A 27,764-nucleotide genomic window follows, 5' to 3' on the forward strand; every position below is an offset into this window, starting at 1 on the left:
ATAATCCCTGTTTGGTCTAAAGGGATTATCTTTCAATTTGTTAGCTATTAAACATAAATTATGTGGAGGGCCAGCCAGTATAGGCATTGTTTAATTTATGCAGACGCATAATGCAATCCGTTTATATAGGCCGAGCTTTACTATTAACAAAAACAAAACATTTTTTAGTCATTTTTAGGACTTTTTATTTGTATTACTTTAGGCATTAACTTTTAACATTATTAGATTGTCTGAATGGAATTGTGAAGTTAACCTTCACAAACCACTGGTGGATGATGTGGGGGGGGGGGGGGCTGATAGCCTATAGGAGACCATCTAATTTAACCTAAACCTTTCCAAATGCAGAATGAGACAAGTTACAATGGCCAGTGGACAAGTATGACAATCAAGAATTTCCGTTAATGCCAATACAGGTGATAATGTCAACAAACACCATGTGTAAAAGCTGTAGATTGAACATTTTCAACTGGTATTACAGGATGATTATTCATCCTGCGGTTCAAGCGTGAGAGTAGTGGGTTGTTGATGATTCAGTGCCCTCTAGAGGAGAGCAATAGCAGTTGACAATGCCTTTAAAAGCTCAGATACCACTTGATGGCAGTGTTGTACTGCTGACTTTGCTTCATTTGCTTGTCACTCAAAGACATGCATGCACTCCTTGGATTTAAAGTCGACACACAATTGTATTATTCATTCCAATACATTCCAATCAATAACTTCTTCCGGATTACTGTAATAACACATTATTTCCTTTAAAGTAAAACAATGAAGCAAATTCGCCGGATTAAAAAAATTGGGATTCTAAATCAGTCCAAAATCTACGTGAAATATGGCAATATTCTGAACCAATAAACTGCAACAAACCGCAACAGACAGATTGCGTGTTTGACTCGGTTTGACCTCATGAGTCATGACCTCTACTGTGTTCTGAGCTTCCGTACTTTTCTTTTTTTTTATATACTTTATTGGAGCTTCCGTACTTTTCAAGTCACTTGTTTGTGTTTAGGCCTACTACTAGGAAGCAGACTTACCAGCTTGCAAGGAAGATGGAGATAGATGAGATGATCGCTCTGGGGCCGGGTGGAGCTAAAAACGTATTAATTAAATATAGGCTAGACTTTTTTAATTCTATAAAATAAGAGATTTTATTCAACGTTATGGCTATAACTATAGGCTACTTGTAATATCGGCCTAATTGAAAACGAGGGTCCTGCCCTCCGTGTAGAAAACAAATAAAGGTTGAATGAAAAAACAACAACTTTATATTAAATTCTAATGTTTAATATTACTATAAAAGTATATAGATTAATTAGAACATGTAAATCGCTTCACTGTCACATCACAGCCAGGTTTACAGGTGTTTTCGTGCGCTCCATCATGGATGGAGAACCATGATGGAACAAACAAGTCTTTGGCTTTTATGAGACTATATTAATTTATTTGGCTACTGTAGTAGTTTTAAACTGTCATTAACATATTCAACCAATCCGTCGTTTTAATTTCCGTGAGATTTGTGTTGGGCAGTAACTAGTTAGCCTACTACTAGAGCCCACTAGGCCTATATTACTGTAATACTTTACCCAGTTACGAGTAGGCCTAGTGCAAGGGATTACTCTGCCAAAATAGTAATATTATACCATATTACTTTGTAAAAAGAAAAAAAAATAGCCTAGTTACATATTACTCTGGTTTTGTCAGCAGTCTTTTGAAAACTATGTTTTATAACAATTTTGGCTGATTGTTGACTCTTATTATGATTATTATAAAAAAAATGATTCAGTTCTAAAAGGAGCTGGCTAAACAAATTGTGTTGTTGTACATCTTATATAGCCTACATGTAGGCCTTATACATCTTTTTTACTGGTGGGGAGACAAAAGTAATATAATGTAATATGTAATATATTACTCTTGATTACAAGTAATACGTAATATAATATTATTACTTTTTTAAAGGAGTAATATGTAATAAGTAACAAAGTACTCTCCTGAGTAATATTGCCCAACACTGAACAGTACACAGATATGTAGGAGGGAAGAATTAATTGCTAGGAGGAGGCAAGAAGCCCAAACTGCCTTTTGATTTTCATAACAACAATTATGGCATGCATGATTAAATAGAGGACAGGTAGAGTGATTGATAGCATAAGGGAAAGAGATTAAATAAAACCAAGATATAGTCTACATAACCATAGCTGATATATATAACAATTTGCCGCTGTGTACTTTACATGTTCTTTTAGAGAGTGCCTATGCGGTCCCTTAGCTATGACGAGTATGTTACCTTGGATTTCACTGGGAATCTCCTTCCTCACGCAATTTGTCTTGGAGATGCTGACAATGATTCGGTAAATACATGACTGGAATGTCGTCTTGTCCAGGGGTCATCAATATGTCCGTGGCAAAGACTTGAGCTTGTCCAATTCCACATTTTATATTTTCTGTTTGACACACCATTATGTATGTTCTTACTTTGATCACAAGACCCAATTGCTGAATGTCAAGTCTCCAGGTTTTCTTCAGAATATGTATGACACTGATTTACTATGACACTGTCATATTGGGAGTCCACTGGTTCTATTTGGCGGTTTTATTTGCACGGACCCCGTAACTTTGAGAGTGTACAAATGGAACCAAATGGACCTGTAAGGGTCCATTTGTTTCCATTTGAACACTCTCAGAGTTACAGACCTGTTGTGTTCATTCAGGGGCAGGGCTAGCTCTGTGTTTATGGTAATAATAATGTCCATGGCAAAAATTTAAATTGTACATAAATGTCCACCACAAGCCAGCATGGCGATGACCCCTGCTCTTGTGCAGCTAGCAAATGAGTCATGTCTGTCTCCCTCCATTGCAGTTGAACGAGCTTGTAGTGGGTGACACCAGCGGGAAGTTGCTTGTTTACAAGAACGATGACCCCAAACCCTGGATCACAAGAAACTGTGTGGGCACGGTCAGTACAGCAAACTGCACAATGCCACAGAAATCACAAAATGTACCAACTTTACTTGATCATTTGTTTTCCATGCTTTAACACAAAGTCTCTTTTGGTGTCCTCAGCTGACTTGCATTGCAGTAGGAGACGTCTGCAACAAAGGAAAGGTTAGCTGATCGAAACCTACCTGTCAGATGCATGCACCGTAGCACTGACAGAACATGTTTCCAGTATTATCCCGCCAATGTTGTCATCCAATCTGTTCTCTCCCTTTCCTGTCTGCCAGAACTTCGTGGTAGCTGTAAGTGCAGAGGGTTGATTTCACCTGTTTGACCTCACGGCAGGCGAGGGAGAATCGTCCAGCCAACACGAGGAAGACCCGTCCAGCCAACACGAGGAAGACCGTGCAGAGGGTTGGTTTCACCTGTTTGACCTCACGGCAGGCGAGGGAGAATCACCCAGCCAACACGAGGAAGACCTGTTCTCGGATGACCAGAAGTGTTTCACTCAGCACATTCCTGACAACACCAAAGTCATTCTCATTAGTGATATCGGTAAAATCTTTTTATAATTCTTTTGTACTTGTGTAACATGGCTTCGAATCCGTGTCTGTCTCCTGTGTGAACTGGGAAACATCTACTGCTGGCTGATAAGTTGATTGTTCTGGTGAATTGAACGTGTATGTTTTCCAGACGGCGATGGTCGCAGTGAGCTGGTAGTGGGTTACACAGACTGTGTGGTGAGAGCTTTCCGTTGGGAGGAGTCTTCTGAATCTTCAGACCCAGGCTCGGGACAACTGGTCCTGCTCAAGAAGTGGCTTCTGGATGGACAGGTACACTTAGAGATGATATCATTCATCCTGTTAGTGGTAGCAGAGAGCCATAGTAAATTGAAACTAATTTGATCTACAAGCAGCAAGCACACAACGCGTCACAATGCGACGTGTTGTGTGCTTGTAGCAACCTCATGGTGATGGTCGCAAAAATAGGGCTAACTTGGTTCATGTTTGTTTTATTATATTATAATTCATGTCTGTAAAGTAACTAGTAACTAAAGTTTTCAAATAATTGCAGTGGAGTAAAAGTACAATGTTTGGATGTGAGATGTAGTGGAGTAGAAGTAAAAGTATTGAAAATTGGAAATACTCCAGTAAAGTAAAAGTACCTCAAAATTGTACAGTACTTGAGTAAATGTACTTAGTTACTCTACACCAGTGTTTCTCAACCACTGTGCCTGGGGACCTTTGGTGTGCCCCTGAGAAGGGTCAAGTGTGCCCCTTGAAACTGCTTGAAAGCCAGTATTGTATTTATAATTCACTACTGTTGTGTGACAGCCTTGTATGGTGAAGCAGGGCTTTACTTTGCGAAGAAACGTACAAATTTGGAACTTGGAGATACAAGGTTTCTTCCCGACAGTGACGATATTTACACCCCCGTATTATGTTGGCGTGCCCATGGATTCTTGGGACATGAAACCCGTTCTCCTGCTATACCATCAACATGTGGAACGCCCTTCCACAAGCCTTAAAGGAGAGCAAATCCCTAGCCTCCTTCAAAATTGGTATGAAAAGTCACCTTCAGACAGCTGCTACCCGTGACTTGGAAATAGACTAAGCCCCCATCCTCCCCTCCCCCCCTTTTCTTTTTTCTGCCTTTGTATTTGATGTTATGTTTTTGAAACTGATATTATCCTAGATAAAGTACTATGTTCTATCCGTCTGTCTTTCAATGTTATATGAGATACTTAAAGTGTGGTTCCTGTGGAAATAAGCCTCGGCTTTCTAGGATCTCCTTTTAGTTGACCGTGTACCAGTGATTTGTACTGTCATGAAACTGTCCTTTTTTCTATTGCAAACTTCTAATAAATTCTTCAATCAATCAATCAATCAATGAAAAGTGTGCCCATGCAGAAAAAAGGTTGAGAAACACTGCTCTACACCACTGCAGGTGGACAGTTTGTCGATGAACCCGGTGCCAGGGGGCTCGCCAGAGCTGATGGTGTCTCAGCCAGGCTGCGGCTATGCCATCCTGCTGTGTACTTGGACCCAACAGGACCCCAGGGCCTCTGGAGAGCAGGGCCCTGCCACTCCTGGGAGGTAGGTCTGGCTGGCCGTCACTGCATCGTTATATTTGAGATAATTGCAATTATTTTGCTTTATCGTCATACTCATAATTGGTTCTATGTTGAAAGGTTCTCATATATTTTCAATTTCTTTTGAAATAGTGAAAAATGGCAGCTCTACAACAGATCACAACGCATTGCGATGCGATGTGCTGTGAGCCTGTAGATTGGCTATTTCCACCATTCATGTTTATTGGAAAGTATGAAAGTTATTAAATATGTCAGTCACTTCTTTGTATGGACGAATCCACAGAGCGGCGATCATAACTGCGGTGTCAAGTGGCACCGCAGCTACATGGCAGTGCTTTGTGGATTTGTTTATATTTAGGTTATTTGTCTGCTCTGTGCAACTTCAAGCCAAAACAGAAATGTGATTTTGTTTGTTTGTTCCAGTTTTCAACAACAAAAAACACATTTAAATCGTTAATCATAATTATTTGTGATTTTGTGTGACATTTAATCATCATGTAAAATGTCATAATTGTGACAGCCCTACTACTGGGTGTGTTAGAACTCATCTAAGTTTGACCCAAAAGCTCAGCAAGGAAGAGGCAGTTGTTGGTGAAAGCCCACAAGGGCAAATTTATTCACAAAAAGGCAAAGTGGTGGAAAGGGGATATAGTGGGGCTGTTAAGCTCATTATATGGAAGGTATTGTGCATTTTATGACAGAAGCATGAAACTTTCTACAGTGTTTCTATATACTATGAAGTTTGTTTTCAGACGTGGAACCACTTCTGAATTGACCTCTGCGGCCCCCGAAATCCAAGATGTCCGTCCAAAAAAGGGTTTTTACCTTTATAACTCCAAATGCATTGATTTTAAGACCCATAAATGTATTAAAGTTGAATATGAAATCAGGCATTGCGGACATTTTGGTACCAGGTACGTGTCTGTATCCATTTCAGTTCTTGAGATACAGCATATAGGTACACCTGAGTCTGTAAAAGTACCTATATATTGTATCTCAACAACTGTAATAGATACAGACACATACTTGGTACCAAAATATCCGCAATGCCCAACTTTATATTCAACTATAATATGTTTATGGGTCTTAAAACCAATGCTTTTGGAGTTATAAAGGAAAAAAACACTTTTTTGGACGGACATCTTGGATTTCGGGGGCCACCATCTTTGATTTTCACGTGGCTCGGCTTCTTAAATCAAAGAGTGGCCTCCAAAGATGATGTGTACCAATTTTCACGCTTGTATCACCGAGTGAACGATTGCTCTTATTATTTCCTGTACTATGAGGCAAGACTCCTGATCAAGATCTAATTCTTCATTGTCAGTTCCTTCATTGTCAAATTAGTTTTTGTACCAAGCTGCACAGGCACATCCATATGCTCCACTTCAGTAAAGCCCTCTTTTATGACAGAGACAATGCCCTATACTGCACTGGTTTACACTTGCCTGTAAGTGGAAACCAGTGCACAAACTGTTCCAAGCATCTGGCCTGAAGAGGTTCTTAAATTTAAAGCTGGGGGACCAACCTGCCTTCTACCATGTGCCAGCCACAATTCATTGGTGAGGGCTTTGGATACCCTTGTTGATAGTGGGTCCTCACTGTATACTTAAAAGTGGTAAAATCAGATTGTGCTGCTATAATGTTGAGTGAATTTCCAAACGTATTACTGCTAATGTGGTAGTGAAATGAAAATGCAAGTAGCAAAGCAAATATTAGTTGATGCTGGCAAAAGTGATAATGAATATAATTGTCTTTGGGTGTGATGGAGGATATGGCTGTTTCTGTGTGTGCAGTCATACCTGGTTGTCAGGGGGCCAAAGCTGATATTGACTTGACCTAAGATAACACCTCCTGGTAGTACTGACCATTTATTTGAAATTTGCTGCAATAATGTTGAGCAAAGTTGCATAATTATGTAAATGTACTGCTAATGTGGTAATGTAATGAAAATGCAGGTAGCAAAGCTAATATTAGTTGATGCTGGCAAGAGTAATGGTGAATATTATTTCAAGAGCATGATGCGCTGGTTTGCTGCTTATGATCACAGACATGAGACAGCTATAAACCGTTGGTCCATCACCTACAATGAAGGTGTTTGTGCAACCTTGGCAGAGGATACCAGATCATGTTTTGGACTGACACATGATGATGAAGACACCAAGAATCAAAAGGAGAATGTTTATGATCTAGTGTCTCTGACAACTGGTGATGTTGATTCAGAATATACACTGAAGGACCTTGGAAATGCTGCAGTCTGGCAAGAAAATTATCACTTGATTTGTTGGGAACCAACTGGTCACAAAGAATAAAGACTTCCACGACAGCCTCTCCAAAACATCCTCAAGCCTCTACAGTGCAGAGTGCTCTCACTGCCAGTTCACTATAGGAAAAAAGAGAGCCTGGAAATTGTTCCAGCCCTCAACTTCTCCATAACTTTGGTGAGGATGAAGTACCAAGTACAGCTACTATCTCACTGGCAGTTTGTATGCACACTATGACCCCAACTCAACAGCAAATCAATTCATGCAGTTTCTGTGGCCTTCTTTGAAAACTGAAAGCCAATATTGATACAATGCCGCCAACAAGTGATGCCCCGACTCTGCAGATCATGAGGACCCACTATCAACAAGGGTATCCAAAGCCCTCACCAATGAATTGTGGCTGGCACATGGTAGAAGGCAGGTTGGTCCCCCAGCTTTAAACTTAAGAACCTCTTCAGGCCAGATGCTTGGAACAGTTTGTGCACTGGTTTCCACTTACAGGCAAGTGTAAACCAGTGCAGTATAGGGCATTGTCTCTGTCATAAAAGAGGGCTTTACTGAAGTGGAGCATATGGATGTGCCTGTGCAGCTTGGTACAAAAACTAATTTGACAATGAAGAAACTGACAATGAAGAATTAGATCTTGATCAGGAGTCTTGCCCCATAGTACAGGAAATAATAAGAGCAATCGTTCACTCGGTGATACAAGCGTGAAAATTGGTACACATCATCTTTGGAGGCCACTCTTTGATTTAAGAAGCCGAGCCATGTGAAAATCAAAGATGGCGGCCCCCGAAATCCAAGATGTCCGTCCAAAAAAGTGTTTTTTCCTTTATATATCCAAAAGCATTGTTTTTAAGACCCATAAACATATTATAGTTGAATATAAAGTTGGGCATTGCGGATATTTTGGTACCGAGTATGTATCTGTATCTATTACAGTTTTTGAGATACAACATATAGGTACTTTTACAGACTAAGGTGTACCTATATGCTGTATCTCAAGAACTGAAATGGATACAGACACGTACCTGGTACCAAAATGTCCGCAATGCCTGATTTTATATTCAACTTTAATACATTTATGGGTCTTAAAATCAATGCATTTGGAGTTATAAAGGTAAAAACCCTTTTTTGGACGGACATCTTGGATTTCTGGGGCCGCAGAGGTCAATTCAGAAGTGGTTCCACGTCTGAAAACAAACTTCATAGTATATAGAAACACTGAAGAAAGTTTCATGCTTCTGTCATAAAATGCACAATTGGTTTGGTTAACCGCCCCACTAATAATGGCTTCGCTGTCGGCTCAGCTCTGGATCCCGAAAAACTGGGGAGGAGATGAGAGACAGCGTTAGCAAAAAATTCCAGCATGAACTACGAAGAGACTACGAGCTGCTAACTGCTATACTGGGAAAGCTTAGTCTGGCAATCTAAAACCAACTTTGACTGGTGAAGCTCTGGCATCGCATGAATTGAGGAATGGAGGACAGGTGCGGTGATTGGTGAGGGGAAGCAGGTGTGGCGAGCTGAGCCACGAAGCAGTCAGTGAGGGGGGAGGTGGTGAGAAGAGCCAGTATGTGAAGGGGAGGAGGAGCGAGCGTAACAGGGTGTTAGATATTGCTATTGTTACCTAATTATTTACTTATGGATATATAAATACTACACACCAACAGATTTAATTTGGCCTCAACAAAAAACATAAAGTGTGTTTTATCTTACTCGTGTGATTTGATTGTTATGGATCCTTTTGTCCTACAGTGAGGGGCCTTCCCGAGATGTGATTCTCCACCTGACCACTGGGCGGACCCACAACAAAAATCTCTCCACTCACCTCATTGGCAACATTAGCAGAGGTATAGTAGGCTGCCTAACAGATTAAATAAGGGTGCACACATACGGAAGCAGTGTCTAATCACATTACATTCAATACTGTGGTTGATGCAGTTTTCTGTCTTTCATAGGTTCAAAGGATGATTCTTCTAAATGTGGCCTGTTCGCCATCTGCACTCTCGATGGTAAATCTAGACATTAATAGCAGATGGAGTATGAAATATCATTTAGAAATGTCATGTTATTGTCACGTTATTATCTTGTCCACGTATCTATGGTTCTATGGGTTTGTCTGTGGTTCTATGGGTTTGTCCCTCTGACATCATGCTCTGATGTCACTGTGATGTCAGGGGAACCACTCTTAACAGAATGGGTTTGCCGCTCTGACGAGTCACACTTGCAAATAATTAATTACGTCCTTGTCCATTTATGCCCATATATGGAGATCCCTGTCCCGATGTCATCAATATTAAGCGCATATCTGGGAATGCCCATATTTGGTAATGCCCATATATGGGTATGTTCTGACATCACATTGTTGACTATCATGCAGGGATATACATCACTAGCCAGATGGCCAAGAATTGGTGCGACCTGAGGAGTCTTACTAGTATCTATTGATTGTAGGGCAAATAGGGAAAATAGCTGATCTACACAGCACATCTTTAACGAATGTTCATTTATGTTAGCCAAAAAATCACCTATTATTACATTCCCAGAATAGGGATGCAAGGATTCATGTGGTAGTGTATGTGTCAGACAGTTCCAAGAAAAGCTTTTATCAGAGTGTGAGAATCAGTCTCTCACTCATTTATTGTCTCCACCAGCCGAAGGCTGAGGGAGAGTATGTTTTCCCCTCCGTCCGTCCGTCCGTCCGTCCGTCCGTCCGTCCGTTTGTCCGTTACCAGCTAATCTCCGGCGCCGTTGGCCCGGTCGCTGCCAAACTGTGCACACACACTCCCTCGACACCAATTCAGAACCTCTGCCCCAAATATTTCACATGGGCCTGTTCTAGCGCCACCAGGAGGCCGACTTTTGCAAAACTAACTTTTGCCAGTACTCCTACAGATTTTGTCCAAAAATCACGTAAATCAGTAGACAGTATCTCTACAGTCATGTGATCGACATGGATGTGTCCGATTTTCCATATTCCATCCTGATTGGCTAAAACTGGCTTTCAAAGTTTGCAGGATTGGTCAGTTTTGAATAAAATGCCTGAAATCCTGAACGCAGTGTGCGATTTTGGTGAAATTGTGCATGCACATTCCCAATAGGCAGAGGAATAAATGCCACTTAAGAAAAATCAAATCAGCCTCATGGTGGCGCTATAACAGGCCGATTCATGTTTTCACCTATAACTCCACCGATTAGTGTCAAACTTTGTATGCGCACTCCTTAGAGGCCAAGGTAAAACCTTTTCCCTGCATTTTTTACATCAGCCTTTTATAGCGCCATCAGGAGGCCGACTTATGTAAAACACATTACATGCCTGACCTGGTGGAGACCTGTGCTCGGAAGAGCACTGCTTCTAGTTGTTGTTGAGTTCAACTCAGTTTCACTGGTCCATGTTCACCTCAATCACAATTATCTTTTAAGTGACAATGAATTAATTAAAGTAAAATGTCACAATCGTGACAACCCTGTTTGTTTGTTTGTTTGTTTGTTTTGCATGTTGTCATAGGAACCCTAAAGCTGATGGACAGTTCAGAACAGCTGCTGTGGTCAGTGCAGGTGGACCACCAGCTTTTTGCCCTACAGAAACTCGATGTCACTGTGAGTTTGTTCTTACCTGCTCATACAAGTGCGAAAGTAACCAAAGTTTGAACCGTATATGCCAAGTTGATGTTTTTCTGAATGTCTGTCTGTGTGTGTGTGTGTGTGTGTGTGTGTGTGTGTGTGTGTGTGTGTGTGTGTGTGTGTGTGTGTGTGTGTGTGCGCGCGCGCGTGCATGTTTCCTCCAGGGGGATGGCAGAGAAGAGGTGGTAGCCTGTGCTATGGACGGCCAGACGTACATCATTGACCACAATCGGAGGGTGGTCCTCTTCCAGTTTGTTGAGAACAACTTCGTCTTCGCCAACTACAACGCCGTCCAAGCCTTCTGTGCAGGTGAGGTTACCTTGCATCCGACCTCGGATCAGCATTTTGGGAGACTTGGCCCGCTCCCCGCTCTGATCAGCGACATGCATGTTAATAATGCTTGGCTTGTGTTGAATTCTCAAACCTGTTCAGGCTCATGTTGCCCCCTAGGTGGCAATGTTGAGCCTCTGGAGCCTGAAACAGTGACTGCTGTTCCTTCCCCCTTTTCCTCTCTGTCTCCCTTTATCCTCTCAAATGTGTGATGTGTAGTGGTTGTTTGCTCAAACCATAGCCTTTACAAGAGAGCAGTGGTGTCAGTTCAGCAAAAGCTAGGGTATGGCAAAGATGGGAGTCCTCATGGAAAAGAGGCATTACATTTTGTATAACACGGTTCTATTGTGAAAATAGCAGATGTCTGAAGGTTTCTATGGTTTTTGGGCTGGATATGGCAGCCTGGAATGGTTGTTCAAGTGCAGCTAAACTTAGCATGTTAGTAAACGTGCCACAATTAACAATAATGAATTGCACCTGTGCAGCTGACCTGCGGAACCTGGGAATATACCATTTTGTCAAAATGGGGAGAATACAAGTGTGGAGAATATAATCATAATACCTTGTTAAAGTGACCATTTTTGTTACATTTTAACAACATAATAACCAGCGAAGATAGACAAAAAGACATTCATGGATTTATATTTAAAAGTAACTTTTATTTTCCCCCCTGGACCCAGGGTATGGCAGCTGCATATCCCTGCCATACCCAATTGATGCCCCTGCAAGAGAGGTATTATGCAGAAATAAATTGATTACAGAGGAAGATGTCAGGGAACTGCTGCAATGCTTTCTCTGAGTCTGATCCCAGTGTATGTGTGAGACTGTATTTTATATTTTAGAGAGAGAGAGAGAGAGAGAGAGAGAGAGAGAGAGAAACACAGCAGAACAATAAAAGTCCTCTAGCTAGCAGACAGCCCCTCCCTGCCCATGCTGCCTGCTCTGCATGATCAACAAGGAACATTAGCTCTGTAGTCCCTGCTGTTGTCTTTAGTCCATCAGAATCACATTAGAATCCAGGCAACACAGTGTTTTGCTGATTAGTTCATTGGGATGCAGCATGCCACACTCCATTATTGCACAGCATGCCACACCAATTGGTGAGTCAAAATTGTCTCATTGTGACAGAGATTTAACTCTGGACGTCAAACAACGTCCAGGGCTTCTTAACATGAACAGATCGATACATGCTGTGTTAGCCGCAAATTGCAACACTAGATTTTTTTATAATCGGATGAATCTAGGGTTGCAATACCTCCCATAGGCAGCCAATGCATCAAAACAGTTTTTGAGCGGTGGTCACACCGTCTCCATAGCGTGGCCGTGTGTGTAGGTATGTTTGTTTGTTTGTTAGTTAGTTTGTTTGTATGTGGGTGGGTCTGTATGTAGCCTCAAGCCTGTGTAGTACCTTTTCTGACCACACATGTTAAGGGAGGGGCGCTGTTGTCCAGGCCACACACACACACACACACACACACACACACACGGGGGGGGGGGGGGGGGAACCACCGCTCAGTTCACACAGGTGTGATTTTAATTTTTTCTATCTGTGTGATGCCCGTCTCCTGTTACCTATGTCTCCACCTAGTGGTGTGCTTTTATTTTGTCAGATGTTGGCATTATGCTTTTATTTTGAAGTTTAAGTCTCTGTATTAGGCCAGCAAGCTACACACCTGTTTTAATTAGTATGTTCAATTACACACCTGATAGTGTAATCAGTGGGCAGTCAGTGTGAGCACACAAACTTTGTTTGAGAGGCAGTTTGGACATAGCTTGGCAGACAGCATTTTTTCTCCTGGAGCTTTGAGAATCATATGCCTGTAAGTTTTCATGTTGAGTATTTTCACCATGTTTTTGTGTTTCTTTCTTGCATGGTTGAGTTATTCATGCCTTGTAGATCGGCTCATTTCTGTTATGTTGGTGTGACGGTCCCCTAACTATGTATTATAGGGTTATGGTTATATGGCACTCTGGTATGGTTAGCTTCTATGTATTTGCTTTGTGTACTAATTTGTGGTTTTCCTTTGCTTCCCTCAGGACTTGGGGAGCAGCTGATTGATGGCCGTTAGTCAGATTGGCAGGCACCTGGGCCCGGGTGCCAACGCCCTATAAAGCTCTGCTCCCCAGTCCTGTGGCAGATCCCCTCTTGCTTTCTCCCCTGCACACATCTCAACACTTTGGTTAACACATAAGACACTACACGATCCACGCATCCATGCAGCATTTCACCACTGACTTTACTGATTACACACCTCATCTGTTTAGTTATAGGTTGGTTATTTTGACTTCATTCTTTAATAAATATTATTTAAACTTTGTTTGACTGCGTCTCCCCCTTTTTGTTGTGGTCTCTGGCACCCCTAGGCCAAGATCATAACAAGTGGGGGCTCGTCTCGTGCTAAACTTGGATTTGATATGCAGTAAGTTTGGTGAATCAAGTGATTTGTCCTTCTGCATTTGTTTGGTAGTGCTGCGCTGCAGTGTGTAGTCAATTGGCCAATTTGGGGCGTCGGTTAATTGCTCGTTGGTCTGTAGTTTGGTGAATTGGAGTGAGGTCGTTTGGGAATCATGCCTGGGGATTCCCTTGTTCTGTTTCATCAACGGTCCGGTGAGTACAGAAGGCGCTGCTACAGTATGCTTTTTGGTCTGGACTTTAAAGTGGGAGATGCAGTTAACTTAAATGAGTTGGTTTAAATTTAATGAGTTGTTGGTTAAAGTTTGATTATTTTTTTGCTTAAGTTATAGTATTTGGTTAAGTTGTTATAGTGGGGAGGATTTTTTCCTGGTTTTTGGCTGTTAAGTTAAAGGGTTCCTGGCTGGTTTTGTATTTTGTATGCAAAGTTTGGTTTGCCAGCTGGGGGACTGTTAAAGTTCACATTAGCCAGAATGGTTACTCTAGAGGAGTTCATAGACTCTCTCCCTCAGAGGAACCGATAGGTAGTATAGGCCATTTGTGTTAAATAAGTTCGCTTGGTGTTTTTGTCAGTCGGCATTGTTTTTATTGTTAAATACATTTTTGCCCATTTTCTGTGTGGTTCTGCTCTGTGTCAATATTGACTCGTAACTTAAAGGATAATAGTAAAAAGGACTTATTGTCCGTTTCTAAGTAAAGGAATACATCTCCAACAGGTGGCAGGAAAAACTGAGTTGATTTGGTCGGTGGTTTGTAGCATGATGGTTACACAAAGCAGGGTCAGACAGAGGTTGGTTCCTCAGACGGTTGGTTCCTCAGACGGTTGGTTCCTCAGACGGTTGGTTCCTCCAGACGGATGTGGTCCACCAGACGGATGCGGTCCACCAGACGGTGTGACCCTCCAGACGGTGCGACCCTCCAGACGGTGCGGTCCACCAGACGAGTGGTCCACCAGACGAGTGGTCCACCAGACTGAAGCTGGGAGGGGTTATGGGTGGCCGTAGTTCTGGCCCGTCTCAGAGAGGCGGCGCTGAGGCGCATCGGTTGCAGGCTCGGTGCACTTCCCCCCAGCAGGCCCTGCTAAAATGGCTGCACAGAGACTCATACAAACCCTGTACCAGGACATCATATTGATGCCACCATTCAACACCATTCACCGTTCAAACAAGGTGAGATGAAGTCTTATTTTAACGCAAGTATGCGTATGGCTATTATAGAGATGGCCAAAGAAGAAATGTGGAGCTTGTTTGTGTATAGTAAGTTATGTACCAGCTGATGTATTGACCAGAGCATGAATTGACAGTTTGTTAAAGTTACTGTTTTAAGCATACAATTTGGTGCCAGTGGCATTTCGCCAAAAAGAAAATGTGGTTGGCTGACAATAGCACTTACCAAGTATATGTAGTTTTTTTAAGAAGTGGGATTGATATTATGTTTAAAACATTGGAATTTAATCCTATAGAAAGTGTAAGTTGTAACTCAACTGGTGGGTGACATGGGTGCGTTTGTTTTAATGTACAGTAAAACAACGTGGCACAGTTCTTCTTTTTTGTCATGGCAGAACATGTTTTGTGCACGGCTGAAAATGGCTGCCCATAGGGTTGAGCTATGATAATTGGTCAGCTGTTTTGGGTGAAAGGCAGGTCTGTATGTGAGTACGATAAGTCCTGTTGGTGTAATTAGATATATAGTTTACATCACTGCTGATCCTATAGTGTGTAGTCACGTAAATGGTTGCATTACCTGTGTTGCTTGTGTACCTAAGATGTCTCCTGTTTTCTTTTTCTCCATTGTAGGCCAATCTGTTTTCGGTCTCTTAAATTGCTCCTGCGCGTGAGGTTGCTGGGATTGTGGGCAGGATGGTGTGGCGAGGTGGAGTTAAGGTTAAAGTAGATGTTAGGTGGTATTTTGGTATACAGGTGTGATTTGTTAGTAATGCTATTTTCGAATAATCTGACCATTCCCGACGTTCGAGAGAGCGTTGTTTTTCTAAAACCTATTCTGGAGGATTTCTCCTCATTCCCCTCCTGTGTTAGGTGCTGCATGGGTGCCTCCTGCACCTAGGGTGTTGGCCCCTGCAGGGTTAACGTTTGAGGAAAAAATAATTAATTAGGGTGCAAGCTAAGTTTCAAGCTGATCTGGAAAAAGTGAGGCTAGATACTCAATAGGCAATTGAAAAACTGACACTTAAAAACTAAAGTGGACACTGACACTAAATTGCAGGTATAGCAGCACAGATTGGGTGTTATACCGATCTTTGTGTGTTAAGGCATTCATTTGTGAAATGGGTATACAGCCCATCCACCGGGCTGAACGGCTGGTAGGTGGGGACAGAGGTATCCGGAGATCTCCACCAGGCACGTCAGTTTACGAGGTGGGGAATGCTTTGACATGGTCAGGGTGGGCTTCGTTATACTTACCGGTAGTTATAACCCCACTTTGATGTATGGATTTCGGGTGGGCTTAACCCTACTTTGATTTCTAAATTTCTATAGGGACCAATCCAAACGTGGTTGGTACTCTTTGTTGGGCATGATGCGATGCCTGAATTTCTACAGGGTCCATGCCAGACGTGGTTGGTACTCTTTGTTGGGCATGATGCGATGCCTGTATCTCTTTGTTGGGCATGATGCGATGCCTGTATTTCTTTGTTGGGCATGATGCGATGCCTGAATTTCTACAGGGACCAAGCCAGACATGGTTGGTACTCTTTGTTGGACATGATGCGATGTCTAAATTTCTACAGGGGCCAGGCCAGATTTGGGTGGTACTCTTTAAAATAAAATAAAACACTGTAAAGTAATGGAGATAGGCTCCAGTGGCCCTCTTGGCCAGTCACTCAGCCCTTAGATGCATCAGTTGCTGGGGTGGTGGCTGGTGATAGGGGGGTTAGCCATTGGAGGGACAGTTTGTGTGTCCCGTTATACATTGTTTCTACTGCTCAAGGACCTGTTCTGTGTTCTCCCTATACAGTGCTCAAACGTGAGGTTCGTGGCCTTGCACTATGGACGTTCTCTCTGGGGTCCTGCCTTGGTCTTTCAGCTCTTAAATGCTTCTTGCTTTGGTATCCAGTTGCTGGGATGAAGGCCTATGACAGGACGGGAGGTTGGCCATTGGTAGAGTGGGTATAGGTAGTATACAGTAGGTAGAATATTTAGTATTTATATTTAGTATTTAATCTATTTAATATTTAAAGCTCGTTCCGGTGATCCCTTTGGGACCCCGTCTTTATGGGGGGGGGTGTGACGGTCCCCTAACTATGTATTATAGGGTTATGGTTATATGGCACTCTGGTATGGTTAGCTTCTATGTATTTGCTTTGTGTACTAATTTGTGGTTTTCCTTTGCTTCCCTCAGGACTTGGGGAGCAGCTGATTGATGGCCGTTAGTCAGATTGGCAGGCACCTGGGCCCGGGTGCCAACGCCCTATAAAGCTCTGCTCCCCAGTCCTGTGGCAGATCCCCTCTTGCTTTCTCCCCTGCACACATCTCAACACTTTGGTTAACACATAAGACACTACACGATCCACGCATCCATGCAGCATTTCACCACTGACTTTACTGATTACACACCTCATCTGTTTAGTTATAGGTTGGTTATTTTGACTTCATTCTTTAATAAATATTATTTAAACTTTGTTTGACTGCGTCTCCCCCTTTTTGTTGTGGTCTCTGGCACCCCTAGGCCAAGATCATAACATTGGTTTTTCAAAACATGTTTGTATAGATCGGCTCTTTTCTGTAATCCATGTTAATTTGGCCTTCCATTAACATTACGTTTGGTGTTGTTTTTTCTGCTTATTTCAGTTTTACAGTGCTCTTGTGGATTAAAACACCTTATTTCAAGAAAGGTTTCGTCTTTCATTGGAGAACTGTTTAGCTACCCGCCGAGCTGGATCCTCTCACATTCAGGGAGGGCGGAATAATCTGATTGTAATAAACAACTTCAAATTCACCTATATTGGGGCTCTATGGAAAGCTCGGAGTATCCTCTTTCTATCTGCAAAGAGTTTGTTTCATAAAACTCCACCGTAGACATGTTATGAGCTACTTTCTGTCAAGAAATCCGAGCAGACATGGTTTATTTTCTAAGTGTTGAACTTCGGAAGCGCTCGTCTTCTATTACGCAGCGTCCCGCTGCCTCCTGCATTATGTGACGTTTAGAACCAGCTGGTACACAGGACCGCTGAGTGACTTCCCACAAGCACTTCCAAACTCCAGCACTTAGAAAAAATAATCCCCTGAAGCCAATTTCTTGATAGAAAGTAGCTCCATGTCTACGGTGGATTTTTATGAAACAAACACTTTGCAGATAGAAAGAGGATACTCCCAAGTTTTCCATACGGTAACCGGTCTTCTCGCCAAAAATCAAAGTCGCCAAATTTGCGGGACATGTCGCCGAAGGCAGGTCGCCAACCAGACACGGACATCTCGCAAATTCACTGAGTCAGCTCGCCAACCAGTAGGGAATAACCCGTGAATGATACACGTTCATGGAGGCTTATTCAAGAGCACAAGTGTTTAAGAATGAAGAGTGTTGTGTGTGTGTGGAGGCTTATTCAAGAGCACAAGTGTTTAAGAATGAAGAGTGGTGTGTGTGTGTGTGTGTGTCTGTCTGTCTGTCTGTCTGTCTGTCTGTCTGTCTGTCTGTCTGTCTGTGTGTGTGGGAAAGATATATATGAAAGGAAACATGGCAAGAGATCAAATTGATGCAGTTAAAAGAACAGTTCACAACACTGTTTATACATTTGAGGATGGACCATCATAATCAGCATCTGTGTCTTTTGTTATAGTAGTCGTTTTGGAGGACCGCTGGGAGGAGCCATGGACCACCATTTGATGAGATTCTCCTATAGGGAAACTGAATTTCAGTCTTTGTTTGGTGTGTTGTGTTACTAGACACATTTACAAACACATTGGTGAAGGAATGTTATATAAATGTTATATAAATGTTATATATTTCAATATTTTACAAACACTTTCAACATGCTTAAAGAAAAGCAGCTAAATTTGCTATTTGCTAAACTTTGATTTTATTTATTTGATTATATGAGTCTTTCACACATTTAATTTCAAGATTATCAAATGGTGGTCCTCACAGTTTTCCTTCAGAACGACTCCTATAACAAAATACACATATAATTTATCAAATACTGCCCCCTACTGACAAGATGAATTCCAATCTGTCACCTTTTGTTCTCAAAAGCACTTTGCACCTTCAATGAAACATCCAATGAGGTGTTGATTAATGGGTCATGCGCCTGCATTATGCAATGACCCATAAGTAGCCTATGTGATATTGTGCTATTATGTAGCTACATTCCATGCACAAAGAAAAGCAGAAGAAAGAAAGAAAGAAATCCAGCGTCCATCAAGTGAAAGCTGTTTGTAGGCTATAATTAAGTAGGCTAATGGTTATAATAATGCTGCTGTACTTAACTTGAGTATTTCCAATTTTCAATACTTTTACTTCTACTCCACTACATCTCAGATCCAAATATTGTACTTTTACTCCACTACAATTTTTGAAAACTTTAGTTACTAATTACTTTGCTAACTACTTTTGCTAACCCCATTGTATACCTTGGATATTTGAAAATAGCCGATCTTCAAGCTTGTAGATCTGCTATTTTCAAACATTTAGTACTTTTACTTTTGGTACTTAAACCTACAATTTGATGCCAATACTTTCATACTTTTACTCAAGTACATTTTGAAATCTGGACATTTACTTGTAACAGAGTAGGCCTACATCTACAGTGCAGTATTGATACTTTTACTTAAGTACAACATGTGAGTACTTTTTCCACCACTGTTTATATCACAGTCCGTGGCTTAGGGGTGAGCCATCCAAGCTGTTTTGGCGACCTGTCCTTGGAGCATTTGGCGAGGCATCCTAACCCACGGGGCGACATGCCCACGCTAGTTGGCGAGCTGCCCTAGAAAATTCATTTGCGTCATTTGTCGAGTTGGAAATTTGGCGAGAGGACCTGTATTCTTCCATACAGCCCCAATATTGGTGAGTTTGATGCCGTTTAATACAATGAGATAGCAAAAAACAGTTTTGATGCATTGGCTGCCTATGGGAGGTATTGCAACCCTAGATTCATCCGATTAAAATGAAATCTAGTGTTGCAATTTGCGGCTAATGCTGTGTATTCACACAACAGTGTTGTCTGACTCTGAACTGCTCCGTCCATTTTGTGATTCAGGACAATACACCTGCAAGGAAGGCAAGAACAGCCCGTGCCTGGTGTACGCCGGCTTCAACCAGAAGATCTACGTCTACTGGAAGGTGGAGCTGGAGCGCATGGAGTCCACCAACCTGCTCCGGGTCCTGGAGGAGAGGCCTGAATTCAAGAGCCACCTGGAGACGCTGGGAGTGGGTGAGTTCATCCACCACCTCCAAAGAAAGTCTCAGCAAGAACAGTCAGCCCACACCACGGTCCATCCGCCATGACACTTTGGGTGGCCAAACGTGCAACGGAAGCTGGATGAATAACATTGGCGTCTATGAGCTTCAGCTGGGACAGCTCATGAACAAAAAAAATATTCTGAACGATTGAGACCTTTGTTGTATAATCGCTCCAGGAATACAAAAGAAGACATATCACAGGTATTTTTACAATCACTTGCTTTTCGATGTGCACGGTACATAATGTTATTGAGGCAGCTAAACAGCGGCGGCGGCCGTTTCTGTCTCTGAGATTTGGATTCCAGACAGGGAATGGTAAAGAGTCTCGCGATACTATCTAGTTCAGAAACGTAAATTGTGCTCTTTAGATGCCTCTATAATGTTATACAGTGTACTCACCGAAAAGCAACACAGCACAAAACAATGTGTCACATGTCTTCTTTTATATTCCTGAGCTGAGTGTTTTATGAAGGTCTCTATCGTTCAGAATTATTTTTTGTTCATGAGCTGTCCCAGCTGAAGCTCATAGACGCAATGTTATTCATCGAGCTTCCGTTGCAAGTTTGGCCACCCAAAGTGTCATGGCGGATGGCCATGGAGCCTAAAATGACGTCGGTGTCCATTCCTTCTTTGATCTTCCTTGACCACCTCCAGGAAGCAGCAAGTTACAGCAGTATGCTGCTGAACTGCTGTAATTTGCTTCCCCCCCCCCCCCAATCTGTTTATTAAAGTTATAAAAAAGCAAAACAAAACAGTGATAAGATTAAATTCAGACCTAATGAAGTGACAATAAGTCACAAGTATGAAAATATAAATAAAAAGCCGGAAAAAAAGATTAAAGGAAGAAATTACAAACCACTGGTAAAAAAATGAAGATTGCAATTATGTTAGAATATCGGTCGATCCACCCTCTGTCATGCCACTATTCATTATCATAGTATACTAATAATTTCTGACTGGTAAATAGGTCAGAAATATCAGGGAGGTTGAGCCCATGTACATTTAAAAAAAGGGTCCCACATCTTACAGAATTTCTTTTGGCAGCCACCCAGCAGGCATTAACTTCACCACACAAATGCTAGCATCCCTATTCTGAAAATGAAAACAGAGGAAGATTAATTTATGCGAAAGTTGCCGAAACAACAAGCCCAGAACGCCTTTTTTATATTAACCACTTGAACCCTGACATCCATATTCTGAGAACTTAAGCCAAAAATAGCAACTCTACAAGCTGCGAGGCGTTGTGAGCTTGTAGAGCTTGTTGGTGGGGTCCCTGCTTCATCTCTCTCTCTCTCAACTAAGGGGTCCTTGGCCTGAAAACATTGAAGACCCCTTGTGTAGACAAATATAGGCCCCTGGGGTTCCCCCCGGTCAACAAAGTATATAAGGTTTAATTGGTTAAATCTTTTAGCAAAGAGTCAGTGAACGCATTAACTGACATCTCTAACCCTAGTCATGAGAAGGTTGATTGTTGGAGTTTAGCTCAGCGTATTGTGATTGCAGTCTAATGCAATTCCTGTAGCCATCTAGTCATGAACGTCAGACATAAAGCAGGATAATATTCGGGCGGAAATGATTAAAATGAAATGAAAGGGAGACATTTTCAAATGATTCATGTTTACTAGACCTCACTGTTAGAGAAATCTAATTTGTTTTCGTATCCCAGATAACAAATCAGATGTACACACAGATTGAGCTGTGTGTGGAGTGGAAGACCCTGTTAGTCAGAGGGAGTTAAGAGTCAGAGTGATTCAAGAAGCATCTTATAAATCTCTGTCTGCTCTTTGTCTAAATGTTAGCCCCATATAGAACCTCACCCGTCGCTGCATACTGTTGTGCTCCGAGATGAGGTCCTAGAAACATGGCCACTGGAATCGGGCGACAGCCTCCACATCACAGTTGGGAAACACACAAAACGACACTGGTCGAACGTAGCCCCAACCGTCGCTGCATTCGAACAGACATTCGACCAGAGAGGGCGCTAATGCTGCCATTCCGTCTGCAACTTCCAGGCTTGTAAACATTACTGGCTGACAAAACTAGCGATTTTAAGGGGTTGTTTCATGCCGCAGTTCATGTTTTATGTACCGAGGTGAGGTTTTCACAGTCTGGGAGCTCGGAACTGCAGTTACTTTTTGGACAAAATTTCGTTTTGTGTGTTTCCCAACTGTGATGTGGAGGCTGTCGCCCGATTCCAGCGGCCATGTTTCTAGGACCTCATCTCGGAGCACAACAGTATGCAGCGACGGGTGAGGTTCTATATGGGGCTATCTAAATGTATGCAAATCTGTGCCCTACTGTCTGCTTTGGTTTATGCAGGCAGCCCTGGACTATTTTAAGAGCGGCTTTGATCCACAAGCACACAGTTCCCTAAAGATCAGAATGTTATTCACAATCTCTCTGGAAACATGCACGAAGGCTTACATTGTACATTTATTCCATCGATCCCTGGGGAACCGTGTCACTGCTGGCCAGCCACTAATACATTCTCTCTTAGACACACACCAGTAAGTTTATAATGTCATGTCACATTAAGTAATTTGATTAGAATTTGGGTATTCATACTGCCAAGAAGTATCAGTTAACCACTTTCAACCTAGCATCCCTATTTTGGGCATAGACGCGGATTTTTGAGCGCTATTTTAGCTATTTGTCGTACAACAAAATATACAAGGCTTAAGCAGTTAAGCTTCTGAGCATGTAGTCATTTCTCACCAACCCAACCCGGCATGCTAATCTGGACCAATCATTTATTTTCTATGTTGCACTTAGAACCTTACTCCTGTTTGCACAATAGTGCATTGCCGAAGTGATTCAGTCGCTACCATTAAAGTATTTATGATTTCTGCTTATGTGCGTCATATCATGTCTTCTTCCTCTCAATACCTGTAGTGCACTTGTTGGTCGTACAGTATGGCATCATCTGTAAGTGACAGATGATGCCTGAATCTAACCAGTAAGACTCCCTAATCGGGAGATAAGCGACCGCCAGGTCGCATACACAAACTTTAGAAGGCAATGGTAGGCAATAAGGAGGGAATATGGAAAATGGGACAGATCCATGTTGATGACATGTTGGTGTACCGCTTTGCGGGATTTTAGGGCAAAATCTGTAGGAGCAGTGTCCAAAAATGTGTTTTGCAAGAATCGGCCTCATGGCGGCGCTAGAAGAGGGCCATGTGAGAAATGAGTGTGGAGGTTGTGGTTTGGCAGCCAAGGAGTGTGTGTGCAAAGTTTGGCATGGATCGGGGCAACGGTAGCCTCGGAAACCCAGGCTTTTATTTTGGTGATAGGAAGAAAGGGCAATGGTGGCGGAGATATGAGTAGTGGGAAAGTGTGACGTGACTGACAGACTGTACAGACAGCCGGTGGAGGTTTTGATAGTAACTGCGACATGACGGTCGCAACCAGAATACCAGTAAGACTCCCTAATCGGGAGATAAGCGACCGTCAGGTCGCAGCGTGATTTTAGGGCAAAATGTATAGGAGCAGTGTACAAAAATGTGTTTGAAAAAATCAGCCTGATGGTGGCGCTATATGGGACAGATCCATGTTGATGACATGAGTGTAGACATACTGTGTACCGATTAGCGTGATTTTTGGGCAAAATCTGTTGGAGCAGTGTCCAAAAATGTGTTTGAAAAAATGGGACTGATGGTGGCGCTATATGGGACAGATGACAGATGACAGTTGACGGCTCTCTTGGCGCCGCCGAGGCGGACGCGTGGGTTCCGGCCCCAATATAAACACTGTCATGCTCCAAGCGTAGGATTGGAACCACTTATTCAGCTAGGCAGGGAAAACCAATTTGGCCTTGTGTAGAATTACCCCCACTGGCACACATTAGTTGCACCTGTTGGAGTATTACAGCAAAAAGATAACCTTATCTGAGTGCTGAGTGTAATGCAGGCTCCAACTGGTTTTGAACCTCTTAATGGCAGTGTAGCATGGAGTCCTGCTGCTGCTGTGAATAATTCATCCACTGGCCCTGTTGTTTTCCTCGTGGCCATGATTTTACAGGCCTGTGGAGCATAGGGGAGAGGGAGAGGGACTAGGGGAGAGGGATATAGCAATCTTTCGTGATTTGTAAGATGTAGATCTAATTATGCTATTCGTCCTAAGGTGAAGTATATACATACTGTAGGGCTTAAGTGGATAAAAGAGATGTGGAAATATTTGATCTGGAAAGATGGATAGAGGGTAGGGTATAATAGGTATTGCCCAGTTATTGTTTCAGCTCATCTAACATAATAGTCCAGTAACAAGGGTAGAGTATACAACAGGGGTGCCCAAAAGGTAGACCACATGACATGCCCCTAAAAATATATAGTAATTAAAATATAAAGGAAAATATTTATAAACAAAAATAACAAAACCCATCTTTTTTGGCATCTGTCACTTGAATTAAGGTGACTTGATTGACCTCAAGAAGGGCTTGTCAGCTCCCTTCATGGCTTCTAAAGTAGGCAAACCTCAATGCTTTGTTCTACCACTACCATACAGCATGGGACTTTTCCCGCAGCTATTTCCCATTTAATTTGTCTTATATGTAAAGTCCCCTCAGGTAACTTTTTTGGGGTGGGTAGATCATGTTTGAAAGTATCTCTCAAGTAAAAAAAGTGTGGACACCCTTGCTATACGATGTCCAGCTGGATGGAAATACTGTAGTAGCCAGGGGTGAATCAGCATGGGCAGTATAAAGGATGGGTGTACATTTGCTGCCAATAACACACTTTTCTTGTTTTCTTGTTACCTTTTCCCCTTGTCGTTAATATACCAAATCCCAATTTCCCCACAAACAAGTCCATCCTTGCTAACCACTACAGATGTGTAGACAAGCACAGGTCTCCTCCCATATAGGGGCCTTTTCCACCAAAAGAACCTTGGTTCAAGAACCAGTGCCGTTCAACTTTCGTAGAACCTTGGTTCGTTCTTGCGAACCGGCTTGCGTTTCCACCAGATTGAACCAGATTGAACGAGAGGAACCAAGGATTTTGTGGTTCTCGTTCCGAACCAACTTTTACGGTTCGGAACCAACTCGTGGAAAAGCTCATGTCTGGGTCATCCCATAGGCGGGAGAAAGAACCCGAAACGGTTCTTTGCCGGTCGAAAAGCGCCAATAGACCGATTTCGTGAGTGACACCCTGGAGAGGGCGCCGCCGGCATTAGCTGCGGTGTAAACAATTGTGTAAAGTAACTTGTAGCCTACATTTACTTAAGTACAGTACTTTTGTACTTTACTTGAGTATTTCCAATTTTTTATCATTTTACTTCTACTCCACCACTGGCTGCTGTTCACGGCGCAGAAACTGCGGGGCGCTCAGGAATTTGGTCTATACAGCAAGGAGCCAGTTGCTTCTTTTCACCTGACAATGAGTCCCACTGTCTGAGAAGATGTAACATGTGCAGAAGAACACTAGCCTGAACACTAGCCTGATTTCAGACTCAGCTTGGGAGTGTCTATAGTATAGGGTGGAAACAGGCTAGATCACATTATCTGACCTAGTTCCTCTCCCTGATGAACAGGCACCCTGACCGACCTGTAGGGGTCGCTAGTGCAGTGACAGAGATTGCCCTCCCTCCCTGCCTGGCTTCCCACCATGAAAAATAGCTAATTGTGCTTGTTGGAGCCAAGCTGGAGGCACCGCAGCGCAGATGATTCAAACCCATAATCTCTGCCATCTCCTCCAAAATATTGGGCAGTCTTCACCCTTGCCACCCTACACACATTTAATTTGCTTATTATATGGCCTCTCACTACTACTAGGCCAATTCTGTTGTAATCACCAAATAAGGTAACCAGAAATAAGCGCAAAACAATTAGACCTGCCAAATGCGGCATGTGTCTTTGAACTGTACTGTACTGTTCACAACATTAATTTACAAATACAAATACATGCAAGCACTGAATGAAAAATGAAAAAAGAAAAGTTCTGTCTGGATATGTTTTATGGATATTCAGCCAGCATGAGTCAGCATCTGAGTCAGCTCTCATTGCATGTACAGTACATTAGGCAAGATAAATGTTTAATTGCATATGCAGTCCCATTTAAAATGTAAGTAGCCTATGTATTGTAAATACACTGATTTGAAAGTGGGACAGGAAACACAGGGAAATTGTGCATGTTTCATGCATCTTATACAGCTGTTTATGCCTCTAGACACTGCACAACACTGACTTTACCACAAAATGGTGCCGCAAAATGTTTCACGTTTTTAAAATGTTTCACGTTTTTAAAATGTTTACTGAAGGCCACTGGTCTTCAACAGGGGGTCTGGGACCCCTAGATGGTCCTTTACCGCAACACCTTGGCGGTTAAATGTTTGAAAACACATTAACATGAGTCCAACATAGACTGATGATAGTGCTGTCAAGCAAGTCTATGACGTTATCTATGAAATCTATTGCAACACAATTTCATACAGTATGTGGTAGGGATCCCCGTTTCATCTCTCTCTCTCTCAGCTAGGGGGACATCGAAGACCCCTGCTGTAGGGTGGTCATGGATAATTTAAGCAGTCACACCTGGTTTGACTCAAATTAATTGGAGCTAGCTAGGTATGGCTACACCCCTGTTGTGCATCGAGCTAGTTTATTTATCGATTGATTTATTTTGTATTTATTTACCCAGGGTACCCACAAGTGCTTGATTTCCAGCAATGCCCTGCACAGTGCACACACATAGATGCACGCAGACAGACCCACACATTAAAACCTGGGATCTGACCGCCAGTACAACCACACTCTTTTGGCCACTGAGCAGCTCCATTGGCGCAGTTAGGGGTTCAGTGCCTTGCTCAAGGACCACTTCACCACCACTGACCACTTTAAGGCTTGAGACAAAACGCTATTAATTGAAAAGTATCAGAGGTTTTCTTTTAACTGGCTTATAAAAGGCTAAATGTAACTTAGATAGCATGTTTGGTAGACGGATGGTAATTTGTAGACCTGGCATCCTATAGTATACTGTAGTTTCAATGTACAAAAAATCACACAAAGCGGTACACAGTATCTCTCTACAGTCATGTCATCAACATGGATCTGTCCCATTTTCCATATTCCCTCCTGATTGGCTACCACTGCCTTCCAAAGTTTGTGTATGCGACCTGACGGTCGCTTATCTCCCGATTTAGGGATTCTTACTGGTTATCTTGATGTACTGGAGATAAAGAGTTTGCTGTCATCTGTCCTCTGCTATTGAGCACCTTACAGTGGCTAGGAAGATGACAGCAGGGTTCTGCATTCAAACATGTCTTTGTAAAGTGCATTCAGCAAAGACAATCCAAATATCTTATGCTGTTAAGCATATATTACTGGCCAATTTACATGATTCAACAAAAGTGGACATTGTTACAGATATTTTTGTACTAATGCTGAAACTAACTCCACTTTTTTACAGGTGAGGTTGAGCTCTTATAATTTGTCTTAAATGTAGTTTCTACTGTCATTTTTTTGTTTTTATACAATTTAGTATAGGTTCCAATCACTAAGGACCTATTACAGATGATAACCTCTTGCTCAGAAGCCTCGACAATAGCTGTCCCATGACAAATGTCGTTTCCACACGGTGTAATGTTTTCCTGTTTTGTTTTGTTTTTCTTCACAGATCCAAATGACACGGCTATGGTGAAAGAGTTGATCGAAGATCTTCTTTACGGAGATTCGCTGACCAAATGCAGCAACAAACAGCCTTAA

General features: G+C 42.3%; 1 protein-coding gene across 1 annotated transcript; it reads left to right on the top strand.

Moving 5' to 3' along the window:
• Positions 1-2,249: 2,249 nt before the first annotated feature.
• On the top strand, positions 2,250-27,764 carry itfg2 (integrin alpha FG-GAP repeat containing 2; the record flags this gene model as incomplete). Its single annotated transcript, XM_080754377.1, is given in 13 exon segments — positions 2,250-2,345; positions 2,855-2,950; positions 3,058-3,099; positions 3,219-3,248; positions 3,252-3,486; positions 3,625-3,764; positions 4,879-5,027; positions 9,043-9,137; positions 9,246-9,299; positions 10,796-10,887; positions 11,076-11,220; positions 19,866-20,039; positions 27,676-27,764. Coding segments are annotated over 13 exon segments (1,437 nt in total).

Source organism: Nannobrachium achirus (genome assembly GCF_963921795.1).
Source record: "Nannobrachium achirus genome assembly, chromosome: 23".
Classification (NCBI taxonomy): Eukaryota; Metazoa; Chordata; class Actinopteri; order Myctophiformes; family Myctophidae; genus Nannobrachium; species Nannobrachium achirus.